The sequence below is a fragment of the Leucopleurus acutus genome (assembly GCF_964270905.1).
Source record: "Leucopleurus acutus genome assembly, chromosome: 11".
In the NCBI taxonomy this organism is placed as follows: domain Eukaryota; kingdom Metazoa; phylum Chordata; class Mammalia; order Artiodactyla; family Delphinidae; genus Leucopleurus; species Leucopleurus acutus.
In genome coordinates this window covers 83,349,327-83,363,473 of record NC_139152.1, presented here as the reverse complement: position 1 = coordinate 83,363,473, position 14,147 = coordinate 83,349,327, and the positions used below count along the sequence as shown (strand labels likewise).

General features: G+C 39.1%; 1 protein-coding gene across 2 annotated transcripts in view; it reads right to left on the bottom strand.

Annotated features, from left to right (window-relative positions):
* ANO4 (anoctamin 4) overlaps nucleotides 1-14,147 on the bottom strand; it is a gene marked incomplete at both ends in the record, with an annotated part of 231,406 nt that overhangs the window by 202,911 nt on the left and 14,348 nt on the right. The window contains one exon of one of the 2 annotated variants that reach the window (XM_082850054.1): nucleotides 9,780-9,884. The exons of the other annotated variant lie outside the window; for it this stretch is intronic. Coding sequence (XP_082706180.1) covers nucleotides 9,780-9,884 — 105 coding nt within the window. The remainder of the gene's footprint in view (nucleotides 1-9,779; nucleotides 9,885-14,147) is intronic. 2 annotated transcript variants of the gene reach the window in all.

Sequence of the window (14,147 nt, the reverse complement as noted above, 5' to 3'; positions counted from 1 at the left end):
AAAAACAAAAATAAACAAATGGGACCTAATGAAACTTAAAAGCTTTGCCACAGCAAAGGAACCATAAACAAGAAGAAAAGACAACCCTCAGAATGGGAGAAAATATTTGCAAATGAAGCAACTGACAAAGGATTCGTTTCCAAAATTTACAAGCAGCTCATGCAGCTCAATAACAAAAAAACAAACAACCCAATCCAAAAATGGGCAGAAGACCTAAATAGACATTTCTCCAAAGAAGATATACAGACTGCCAACAAACACATGAAAGAATGCTCAACATCACTAATTATTAGAGAAATGCAAATCAAAACTACAATGAGGTATCACCTCACACCAGGCAGAATGGGCATCATCAGAAAATCTACAAACAACAAATGCTGGAGAGGGTGTGGAGAAAAGGGAACCCTCTTGCACTGCTGGTGGGAATGTAAATTGATACAGCCACTATGAAGAACAGTATGGAGGTTCCCTAAAAAACTAAAAATGAATTACCATATGATCCAGCAAACCCACTACTTGGTATATACCCAGAGAAAACCATAATTCAAAAAGACACATGCACCCCAGTGTTCATTGCAGCACTATTTACAATAGCCAGGTCACGGAAGCAACCTAAATGCCCATCGACAGACGAATGGATAAAGAAGATGTGGTACATATATACAATGGAATATTACTCAGCCATAAAAAGGAATGAAATTGGGTCATTTGTTGAGACGTGGATGGATCTGGAGACTGTCATACAGAGTGAAGTAAGTCAGAAAGAGAAAAACAAATATTGTATGTTAACGCATATATGTGGAGCCTAGAAAAATGGTACAGATGAACCGGTTTGCAGGGCATAAATAGAGACACAGATGTAGGGAACAAACGTACGGACACCAAGGGGGGAAGGCGGCGGGGAGGTGGGGGTGGTGGTGTGATGAATTGGGCGATTGGGATTGACATGTATACACTGATGTGTATAAAATTGATGACTAATAAGAACCTGCTGTATAAAAAAAGAAAATTTAAATTTAAAAATTTTAAAAAAAAAGAAAAAAGAGAAAAGAAAATACTCAGCTGAACATGTGGTCAGTAAGAAGACTGTAGAACGTGTAAACACTCCGCAGAATAAACATGTGCCCTTTGTCAGTATTTCACCATTGTCACTGATAGATCCACTTTAACTACAAGGTAAAGTTTAGGAACAAAGTGCAACCTCCTTTGATGCGAACTTTCATTCTGTTCTTTAAGAAAACCCCCAACTCTGAAGTTCACCTATTTTTAGAAATCTATTTATTCAACAAGTAGTTACTGAGTACCTAACCCTGGGCAGACAGTGTGCTGGGCTAAAAGCTGGGGCTTAAGTACTAGACATGACAGGCAGGACCCCTGACCTCACAGAGCTCAGGGTCCAGCCAAGGTCGGAGCAGGGCCCCTCCTTCTCTGGTACAGACGTGACAACATCCTCTTCATGCAAACAAGGTCACTTGTTAATGGATCCCTTTACCTCCCTCATACATTTTTTCTCGAATAAAAAAATGTTTGATAATTATCTGCCTGGTAGAATTCTGTAATTAGGGTCATTAAATAAGAGAGTCCAATGTTCAGAGAAGTCAATTAAGAATGGCAAGAGAGAGAAAGAGAGAGAATTTTAAAATTCCATGCAAACCAGGTATGGACCTGCATTGTACTCAGACTCAGGAAGGGCTGTGTGAACAAAACTTGGCAGTTAACATGGGTCCCAGTAGGTGGGTACCATGCATTTGGGAAAGCAAGAGAGATTCCCAAATGATTCTCTTTTGCAAAAAGCAGGCACTCAGCCTAAAGAGACCCAGGAACTAAACAGCAGGGAATCACATTTAACAACTGAACAAGGGTCAAGAAACTCCAATTGCCTGGGAGACCAAAATTCAGCTACAGCCTCTGAGTAAAGCCACAAACTCAGCATAGAAAAGAGATTTCTGAGGGCTGGCTTGTGATACTCTCCCAGAATGGAGGCAGAACAGAGAAGGCAGAGGGCCAGGAAGCAGGAGATGCTGACATTCTTCCTGTGTGGGAAGGCAAATTTGCCGCCAGAGTACTGAATCTACTCATCAAATATCCGCAATTATTTCCATTATTCCTTCAGTGAAAATCATTGGGGATGTTAGCGATTATTCGATTCTCTTGGGAAAAGAGACTGCAAATACACCGCAAGGGCTCAAACAAACAAGTGAACTGATTATCTTCTGTCACTTGTTCATTAAACCAACATTTAGTTTAGGTGCAGGAGGTATAAACATGACCAAGACATGAGTGGGAAGCCTTGTACTTCCAGACAAGAGGATGAAATTGAGGAAGCAGTGCTATAAAGGCAACAAAAAAACAAATCGCAAATGTTTAGACTGTTTTAGAAACAGTCTAAAAGAGTAAAAAATAAATTCCAAAAAATCAAATCGTTCGACTCCCTGCTCTTTTTAAAAAATAACCCCACCTTGGCATTATAGTTCAGGAGTACTTTAATCTCAGTATTTTCTGGTGCAGAGAAAATAAAGTGAAATGATAGGTCACTGAAGAAGACATGAAAGGGCTGTGCAGTATAATCCAAGTATCTATATTGGTCCTCCAGCGTGCCGGTTCATTACACTATTTTTATCCCGAGTTCCAAATTATTACATCTGATGCACAGAATTCTGAAGGTATTACATATTGACCTCAAAGCCTCATTAGAAAATGAAAAAAAAAAGAAAAAGGATTGTTCATGTCTCAGTTTAAACACTTACCTGGCTGTTTTATAACCAGTTCATCTTTACATTTAGGGTCCCTTTCAGGTAAGGCCCAAGGCAGCTCCAAATTTGACCCAAGGGCTGGCTAGCAAACAAGAGGTGCTCAATGCTCATTTAAAATAAAAGCTGGTTTAAGATGACATCAATTGTCATTTTCTTCTTATTCTAATTATCTCAGTGCCGTTGCTTGAAAGAATCTGTTTTTCTCTTGGATTCCGAGTTCAACAGGAAGAAAGTGGGAAAGGATGACAATTTATTCAGAGCCAACCAGGTGTGAAGGACTGTGAGGCTTGTTTTCTCCTTTCAGCCTCAGAACACCTTAGGAGACAGGCAGTACGAGAAAGAAGCCAGGTTCAGAGGTGCTAAGTATGGTCACACAGCTCATAAGTGACAGAGATGAACCTGAACCCAGGACTGACTCCCAAATCCAGGCTATTTCTAGCTGACTCCTTGGTTTTGTGGAAAGCATTCTACTGTTCTTAAATCATGTCTGGCTTTCAAGAACAGGAAGTCATTTAACCAGCAAACAACTGTCACAGTTTTAACATTTATCTGAATAAAGCTAGACTTTACATCTGTAGCCCGACAAGTCTGACACTTTTACAAATTTAACAAATAGATCAAATTAAATGTTTTTTAAAAATTCAGGAAAACACAGAGCCTTAGCACAGCTTTGAGCACCTTAGGCTGGGATTTTAAGAACCAAACACTGCTTAGCATTTATATGGCACTAGCAAGACTAGGACCCTCTAGAAGTTTAAAGAGAAAAGAGAAAGAGGGTCCCTCTAGGACCCTCTACTCTTCAAATGAATCTGGTGACGTCCCTAAGGCAGAGACTGCCTGGTGGACCAAGAAGAAGAAAAAGTAAGCCTAATTTAGAGAACTCAAAATAAATAATTGGAAAGGACATAAATCCTTCCTTAGCTGGCTTTATTCCTTTCTAATAGGTCAGTGGTTTTCAAAGTGTGCTCCTGGGAACCCCAGGATGCTTTTGAGGAACTTCAGGGGCCACGGAGGCCAAAAAGGAAACTGCGCAAAGTCCTACACCGTTTACCCCTACCTACTCCAAGCAGCTCAGTTATCTGTCTTACACAGATATTATATGTGATAATATAATATATAATTATATTCTAATTATATATTTATATTACATAATATCAATATTATTGATATTATATATAAGAATATATGGGGGGGAAAAGACAGATTCCAACTTTTAAAAAGTTTGGAGACCCCTGCTAGTGTGTTATGGCAACAATTAAATGGGTATGTTAACATTTCCCCAAAGAAAAACTGGGATAAGCAAGCTGGGGTTCTAATGGTTACAGATGTGAGAGCAGGCACTTTTCTTCTGCCGTGGAAAGGTAACTCGAAATGCTTTAAGATTCAAAATGTGCCTTTAAAAAAAACAAGTCATGAGTTTTTTAAAAATGTGTGGTTGGGAAGGATGCTGTTTATAAAATTACAGAGCATACACGACGGCATGGGGTGCCCACAACACACTCTGCAAAGGGGCCGAGATCATCAGCTCGTGCCCAAGACAGCGTGTTTCTTAAGAGGAGCTTCTCTTGCAACTGCCCCATTCTAAAGAGAAGACAGACACCTTGGTCACTTCTGCAACAAGGCAGCTAATGACAGCACCTCTTCCAGCACTGGGAACGACATTTAGAGAAGGACTGTATACCTGCTGCAAACTTTGCTCAGTAGCCTCGGTTCCCTTCTCACAACTAGAAGCAAGATCAGTGATGTTGTGCATTAAAAACCCTAAAAGTCTACTGACCATAATTGTCCCTTCTCTGGAAAGAGCGTGAGCTTTGGGTGTAGACAAACCTGGGTTCAAACACTAGTCCTCCCACTTACTATTAGATTGGGTGCTTTAACTTGTTCAAGCTTTAATTTCTTTACCTTTTAAGTGGGGATAATACAACGTACCGGAGAGGATTGTTGTGAGGAATGAAGACAAGGTGGCCGCCAACACGTCCACAGCGCTTACCGTGTGCCAGGCACTAAGGGCTTTGCACAGATTGTCTATAACTACCTCCCTTTTATAGATGTGGAAATTAAGGCAAAGAGAGTTTAAGACTAAATAAAATAATACAGGTAAAACGTCAACCACAGAGTTGCCAGACAAGATGTTCAACTGATGTCAGTTCCTCCCTCTCCCCCATCTTCCCCTTTGAAACAGCACAGCCATGTGAATTAAAAATACAATGGGAGGGCTTCCCTGGTGGCGCAGTGATTGAGAGTCCGCCTGCCGCTGCAGGGGACGCGGGTTCGTGCCCCGGTCCGGGAAGATCCCGCATGCCGTGGAGCGGCTGGGCCCGTGAGCCGTGGCCGCTGAGCCTGCGCGTCCGGAGCCTGTGTTCCGCAACGGGAGAGGCCACAACAGTGAGAGGCCCGCGTACCGAAAAAAAAAATGCAATAGGAAATCAGGGCTCAAGACACTGGATTCAAAATGACTCACTGGATGTCACTGAGAAATGACTAAGTCTCATCACCCACAGAAGCAAGAGCACCACCAACGTGGGAACAGCTATAGGATTGCTTAGGGGCACATGCAGGCACAAAGGGTCGGACTATAGCGTAACAGTCATCCAATAATCCTTCCAACCTCCCAGTTCTCCTTCCAAATACTTTGCTATTTGCTCTCTCTCGTTCCCTAGTCCATTAGAACCTAATGGGCTACATCACAGTAAAGTCTGTCAGGGTATGAATGCCGCTCAGGAGTCCCCAGAGTCTATACAGTTGGCCCTCTATATCCACAGGTTTCCCATCTGAGGATACAACCAACCCATCTGCAGCAGACAGTTTCATTTCAGTTATTGCTGGCATTCCCACTCCTCTACCTCACATATCCAGAGCTGCACAAAGGTTCTAGAGGCTTTGCAAACTACTCTGGTCTCCAAGCTGCTCCACTGGCTACTGCTGAGCTGCCCCCTTTGTGAGTCTACAGTGGAATTCACTCACTCATGCATTAACAAAATTTACTGAGCAGCTACTATACTCCATACTCTGCTCAAGGAACTGGGTATACAACAAGAAACAGGAAGATGAGACTGCTGCCTTCGCAGAGCCTCCAAAGTTCCCTGAATGCTGAAGGATCTGTTCCTTCCTCAGGCTGCAGAATCTCAGCCATGGCTGGCAGTTCAGGCGGCCCAGGCACAGTCCCCACAGGCACACAACACAACCACTCCCTCTCTTCCCACCCACCTACAAGAAGCCATGCTACCACTGCAGGACACTCCAAGGAAGCCTGTCTTAGGACATTCCTCCTGTCTATTTCTCTCTCTCTCTCTTCTTCTCCTATCTAAGCATCAGGCACTCAGGAGCTCAGATTTTCAGAGAACAAAAGGCAGGAACTTTAGGCAACACAAAACTCTGCAGAGGACTTCCCTGGTGGCGCAGTGGTTAAGGATCCGCCTGCCAATGCAGGGGACAGGGGTTCAAGCTCTGGTCTGGGAAAATCCAACATGCCGCGGAGCAACTAAACCCATGACCCACAACTACTGAGCCTGAGCTCTGAAGCCCGCAAGCCACAACTACTGAGCACACATGCCACAACTACTGAAGCCCACGCGCCTAGAGCCTGCGCTCCGCAACAAGAGAAGCCACCACAATGAGAAGCCCGGGAACCACAATGAAGTATAGCCTGCGCACAGCAAGAAGACCCAATGCACCCAAAAACAAGCAAATAAATAAATTTATTAAAAAAAAAAAAAAAAAAAAACTCTGCTGAAGCAAAAGCGTTGAAGAGACCTGGCTGCTAACTTGGGATGAGAATAGAAAGGGAGGGAAAAAAAACATGAAGGAAACAATACACACACACCCAAACACAAGTATCCCCTTACATTAGACTGCCACATATAAAGGCTTTTCTCCTAGAAAGCAAATGGGTTGCTTTCACTTTGAACAATAAGACAAAGTTTTTCCTGAATCCAACTGTGCACCAAAACGTTCACCACTGCTTTAAAGAGTTATGCCTAGTACAGTACCTGGCATATGACAGGTGAGATGGATACATGAATGGATGGATAAAATAACTCTTTCCTTCCTATAAGCCATACATCTGATATGGGGGAAGTTGAAAAACAACTTATGGACGGTTAACCATTCTGAGACATCTTCTTTTGAACAGATGAAGCTATACTTAGGGCATAATCAATATAGGAAAAAATGTAAATGTATTTTACAATGTAGAAGCATGGTAGAGGATTTCTTGCATCCAGATGTAACAACATAAGAATCAAACTGTAAAAATCCAAAGTAGTTCATTTTTTCCTAATCATTTTTATCTCACTTTTTATTTAGCATAACAAGGACTGACATACAATGAAATATTGACTTTATCATATATTAATCATATCGCCTGGGGAGGTATATTCACCTTTAAAATGGAGAAAATAGTATCTATTAATTACAGTTGTTTTAACAATGACAAGAGATAGTAAGGGAGAGCACTTACTATGATGGCTGCTAAGACACTCAAGAAATGTTTGAAACATGCGCGCACGCACACACACACACACACACACACACACACACACACACAGAGTCTTCTAGCTCAATCTTGAAGGTCATACATATATGTCCACAAATTCTAAGAAACAGTGAAATCTTTCCATCATCCTGCTAATCCCAATAAAAACATTTGTAGCAGACAAGGAGTTTTACTGATGTTCAAATCCTATATTTTTTACATTTTTTATATTTTGGTCTTTCAAAGCTTTCTGCAAACAATAATCTAAGGTACAGTCCCTTGAAGAACCAAGCCATGTGTTTTTATACTTAGAAATTTCAATGAACTGGTTAAACATCTGAATCATATTTGGAATCTCTAGTTAGACTCTGAAGGTAGCTAAACGGCCCAAATCTTTCTTACACGAGTTGCCCCAGACTGTGTGGACAGCTTCCCAAACCTACTTAGCATAAAACTTGTTTTTTAAACAAGAAAATAAACAGATTAATTCTCAAACATCGGAAAATTCTTAAACCTATAAAACTTGATTTGCTTTCTAAAATGAAGTAATATTTCCTTTTTCTTGTTTTTAAATTTAAATATTAAGTTCTCACAAACTTGTACTCTTCTACTTGTTCATAAAGAGATCACCATTCTAAACTATAAAACAGTTAACATCATAAACAAATGTGTTTTTACTAAGGTGTGCTCACAAAAATTATGATAAAAATAGTCTTATGAACATTTAGTTCATTTTTTTTACAATATTACTAGCTTTTTGATAAGTAAGTTTTTTTAACATCTTTATTGGAGTATAATTGCTTTACAATGGTGTGTTAGTTTCTGCTTTATAACAAAGTGAATCAGCTATACGTATACATATATCCCCATAACTCCTCCCTCTTGCATCTCCCTCCGTCTCACCCTCTCTATCCCACCCCTCTAGGTGGTCACAAAGCACCGAGCTGATCTCCCTGTGCTATGCGGCTGCTTCTCACTAGCTATCAGTTTTACATTTGGTAGTGTATGTATGTTCATGCCACTCTCTCACTTTGTCCCAGCTTACCCTTCCCCCTCCCCGTGTCCTCAAGTCCATTCTCCAGTAGATCTGCGTCTTTATTCCCATCCTAAGTTCATTCAGCCCTAAAAAAATTGAAGTTCATCTCCTATATCTGCATAGAAGCCAGGTTTTATCACTTATTAAAAAAAAATCCTTTCAGCAAAGTATAATCTATCATCTTTCAAATCAAAGGAAGTAATTACACAATTTTATAACTTTCCATGAAAAGTTAATTTCTTTCCAATGTCTATTAATTTGATTTTTATTCTCCCGGGGACATTTTTTCACTTTTATTCAGTAACCTAGTATGAAGGGATTGCCCACCCAGAACAAACAGTTGGTCCTCTTATAGTCTTCGTTAAAAATATTTCTCTCAGAAGTAGCCTCATCTTCTTCAATTCCAGGATCCTTCACCTCAGTGTTTAAACCCTATACCAAGTACATTCATGAAGGAATTAAACGAAGGGTAGGAGACTCTCCATTCCACTCTGGTCTCCATTATTTATCTTATTATGTCGGCACTTAACTTCTCCCACCCTGAGCTGGGAGGGAGAGCTATGTAAAGTGGACATAGTAATTATCCCATAAGGTCAGGAGGGTAGTGCAATGACAAAAGGGGATAAACAGTACTAAAATGCTTTAAAATGTTCACAGAAAATATAGAAATATAAATATAATATAGAAATATGTATTTCATTGTATAGAAATGCAATGTCACAAAACTAAAAGTAGCAAAAGATTGCAGTAGCTCTTTATACAAGGCTCGTCCAGTCTACACTCTTCAAATCCAATATTACATAGTACTATTTGATATTAAAAGACTAACATTATCTAGAATTAGAGCTCTGACAGCAGAACATGAATGCTGATGACTTAGTATGTGATACTGCATCCCCATCCTCAATGCTAAATCTCTAACCTGAGCAAATGTATTGATTATGATAAAGTTCTTGGTGAAAACTGTATAACAATAAAACAGCGGAAGAAGAGTAAACCTTGATTAATCAAAATGCTTAGAAAAGAGGAGTTTACTTCTTGGTCACAGCCCAGCATCAATGACTCCAATACCCATTTTGGACAATAAAATTCCCCTGATTTCAGCTTACTGCGTCAACATTTACTTCTTACTACTGATATCTGAGTGAAGGAATAGTATTCTGTTTTCTTAAAGATTTTTCTTTGATTATGATTAATCAAGGAATCTAAAAAATTATAATACCCAGTTACTTACTAAATATTATAGCATACTAACTATACAGAATTTATAATCCCTCTACACTTTTCCCACTAGGCTTCATCGAAGACCCCAAAGCTATGTGGTTCAGTTTCAAACATTAAAGCAGCATTTCACTAACCATCTCTTCTGGTATCAAAATTATTTTACACAGCATCTCTTTTAAGACATCATTTTATTTTAAAGCTTGGCATCTAAGGTTTCTAGTTTTACTACCCCTCCCAAGTGTTATAACACTTTCTCCTTTCACGGTGAATTTAAAATGGGAGTGAAACTTACTTTCTTGTATTGCATTAAGAATCTCTGAAAAGTCCACATCACTCTTTGGCCCGTCAGGTAGTATTTGCATATCCAGCTGGTAGCTTTGCAAATCCACACCTCCTTCTAGAGAAACGAAAGATATTCATGGAGTTTGCACTGGTTATCAGACAGCCCAGCGTCAGGGTCCCAAGGAGAAGCAATGTCAAAATCTAAGAAGAACAGCCAGCTGGTTTGCCAATGATCCTCCCACGTGGACAAATGACTTTTAAAAAATGACGAACATTACCAGCCATTCGCGCCTTATGGGACCAAAAAGGTTTAATTGTATTTCCAAGGCAAAAATAAGGCAATTACTTTATGAAAATACCACATACTTCATAGTATTTACGGATGATTTCCTAGGTGAAGAATATAATATGCTAGCCTCCACCCAAGGACATTTAAAATTATTCTCAGCTTCTACATGGCTAAAAAGGGACATTCACCACTAATACTTTATGAAACCATCTTCCTTAAAATGGTAACAATTTATTTAAAGGAAAGGATTTAATATTCCTGATATCACAGAAAAACGGTATCAATTTTTTTCTCTCACAGTTGGACTTCCCCTGTTATATCATTTACTTTTCAATTATACCAGAATACTTTAATTTATTCTATGAAGTAGTTAAGGCCCTTGTACTAGGTTTGCCCAGTGTATTTTTGGTGTGTTCTAAAGAAAGAGGGTTTTTTAACGCTGCTCCACACACCTATACGACATTTAAGGAAGTCAAAGAAACCAAGATATCAAAAAGTAGCTTTATCATTAATAATAATAAATCTCTGAATGCTTCTTAAAATCATCAGTAAGAACATCTCAATCTGATGAGTCTGGAAGGGCTAAACGTCAGTGCTAAAATAAACAGAGAGCCTGATAAATAAAATGGGGCACACTCTAGCTTCCAAAATTTCTGTGGAAATAATTCTTTTATAAGCCCAGGAATTATTATTAGCCTTGAATAAAATTTCAGTTACATCCCTAAAACTCAAGAAGAATGACACAGTTGCTATCTTACAAGAACACTCATTCTGGGAGGGGAATGGACACAAGTAACTATAATAGAAGGTGAGCCTTAGGAGGGCAGGAACTTTTGTCTGCATGCTATAATCCATCACTTAGAACAGTGTCTAGCAGAGTAGGCCCTGAACTAATGTAGATGGAATGAATTTATGAGGATATGCGGTACTTATGAAACAAAGGCAGGAGAGTAACAAGTAAAGCTATAAGCTCAGATTCCAGAGGCAGACAAACCAGCATTCAAATTCTTACTAGGGAACACCAAATCTCTCTAGATCTTAGTTTCCTCATCCATGAAATGGGTGATTGTAACAGTCACACAGAGTAGCCATGAGGATTAAATGAGATGATGCATGAAAAGCTCTTAGCTGTCATAGCACTCAGTAAATGGAAGCCATTACTATTATCATCCATAATAATTTATTATATAGCAACACTGGCATTTCTACAGAAACTATCCAGCCAATTGAATAATGAGAAAGAATCCATAAGTCAATTATTTGGGACCAGCATGCCTTTAAAGTGACAGTTAAGCACTGCAGACACAGCAGTGAATTTTTAAATGCATGCATTCAGTTGGCTCATTGCAAGGGCTGAAGTTATCGGTGAGACTAAGCTTCTCAATGGAACAGAACAAAGATGTCTTCCTGCTGGCCCAGAATTTAAATGAGCTATCTGCTTTTTTCTCCACCATGGCCAGCTACCTTGAATGGGTAGGGAAAAGTTTTGATGCTTTTCAACCTCTACTAAGGCTGGTCACCTTTGTTCTGCTCAATAACCAAAGACCCAAAGACCTCACAATGACATCGACAGGGAAAAAAAAAAAAATTCAATACCACTTTTCAGCCAGGCTGCGTGCTATGTACTTTATTATCTCACTTAGTTTTTATTCTAACCTTGAAAAGGAGGTGCAGTAAGAAGTAGTAATTTGCCCCCAAAAGCTACTAAGTTGTAAAGATGTAATACCAACCCATGCCCTTAACTGGTCTTTAAAATCACACATCCAAGCAGTCAAAAACACAGGCTGTTAGAAATAAGAAAATTTACCAATTTTCACTGGACTTAACAATAGTCCAGGACTTCACACCAGGACAAAAGTCATTACATAACCTAAAAAGCAAATGACTTCTAAAATAGTCTAATAAACAGAAGCCCAATTTATTTACTTGCTGTTTGTCACAGGAGTTCATAAATTCATGTGGAAGTAGTTATGACTATGAAATAACTAATTTTTCATAACTAAAATTCCATAATTTTTAATAAATTTTTTGTTAGAGGACAGGTAGCATAAGAAGTCACAGAAGAAGAAACATAAAGAGGCATTCAGGTCATCAAAGTCTGTCTTTAAAGAATATTAAAGACGTGGGGAAGAAAAAAGTGAAGAAAGTGTATATAAGGATACAGATAAAAATATAGATATATCTCAAGTACACTAAAAACCACACCATTTTATATGACTAGAAAAGGAAGAAAATACTGCATTAGGTACAGAAGTTCTCTCAGCTGTGAAATGGGTATATTTTGTTTTATTCTTTATTTTTTTCTATGTTTTTCACAATATGCAAAATATTTTAAAGTTATTTAAAAATTCAGATTGTGGCAGTAGAGGATATTAAGTTTTTAAAATTAAGGATTCAAGACTTAAAGACTACAGATGTTAAACCATTAAGGAACTAATTTAATAAAACTTTTTCCAAATTAATACAATTCTTAACCTATATAAGTCCATCTAAATTGCAAGATACAACATTCTATTCATAGTAAACATTAAGATCGCATTTAGAATTCTTAAAATATAAGGCATTTTTCTTCCTCTGCTCTAGAAGAAATACAAAATTTATTTATTTTATGAAATACAAGACGTATTTCATAAAGTCCAAAAAAGCGTATTTTATGAAAATATACCTTCATAAAATATAAGGGTCTGGAATTTCCGGCAGTAAGTCATTCACTAAGATGACGAAGTAGGGGATGCTGTGAAACAAGGACTACTGTACACTTTCCTAAATGGAGAGTGATCACTGGACAAGGATATTTTCAAATGAATCCGTCAAGGTGACAATCTTCACCCTTAGCACGTACTGCCCAAGTGAAAGAGCCTGAATAACTCCAATATACAAGAAGTTGTGTGTCTGCTTTGGACTTCTGATATTTAATTAATCATTGTTAATACTGCAGTGTTGGTGTGATTTCTAAAAGTTGAGAACTGGACTTCTTCCTATGGTCACGGATGTCTCTGACTTTGAGTCAAAACACAAAGCTCTGAAAAAACTAGGCAAGTGGGTGAAGGTGTCATGGCTTCAAACTGAAGGGTCTCAGTAATTGACATGCAACTAAGTGCAATCCCAAGAAAAGGAAACAAATAAGTTACATTATAGAGGGAAGCTAAAAAGATTTCCTAAAGATGTGGAGAACCTACTGAACAATTTTTAAAAATGAAAAATAGCAACAAAATTCATGTGATCTCCAAATTTACCTTTAGCTTTTCTCACACTTGATTGACAGGAGTGAGTTAATTCAAATCTTAATTGTGATTTGTAGTATGAGTAAAACTGAAAGTAGTTTCGATCAAAAGTAACCCTGATAACAGCACTTGCATTCAATAAAACGTCTTCAGCTGAGCAAACATCTTAAAAATTCACTTTAGATTTGTACCTGGCGTACATGGATTTTAGCTAAATGCTTATATACAAAAGGGACCAAAAAAAGCTTCAAATATGAATTTCTTAGTTACCAAATATGTCGATTCCTCTCCCATCCCAACCATCTCTTGTCTATAGAAATCCCTTTCTACTTTTTTTTTGTTTTTTTTTCCGGTACACGGGCCGCTCACTGTTGTGGCCCCTCCCGTTGGGGAGCACAGGCTCCAGATGCACAGGCTCAGCGGCCATGGCTCACGGGACCAGCCGCTCCACGGCATGTGGGATCTTCCCGGACCGGGGCACGAACCTGTGTCCCCTGCATCGGCAGGCGGACTCTCAACCACTGCGCCACTAGGGAAGCCCCCCTTTCTACTTTTAAGGCCCCTCCCAAATGCTCTGTGCTTCAAGCATTTCTTGATTCTAACAAGTAAATACCCTTTTCCACCCACTGAACCCATATCTATATCTATATATCTTTTTTACAGTACATGTTTTCCATCAAAATTACCTAGCACCGTGTAGACACAGACAAATGTGAGTTCCTAGTTCTCCCTGTCTAGATTTCTTCCTCATCTCTAGCACTTTTGACTAGATTGTACGTTGATGCAGGCCTGGCACCAAACTGCATCCAACTTTTTGTCTCCTACAGAACCTAGGACAAGGCCTTGAACATATTAGTATCTCGGT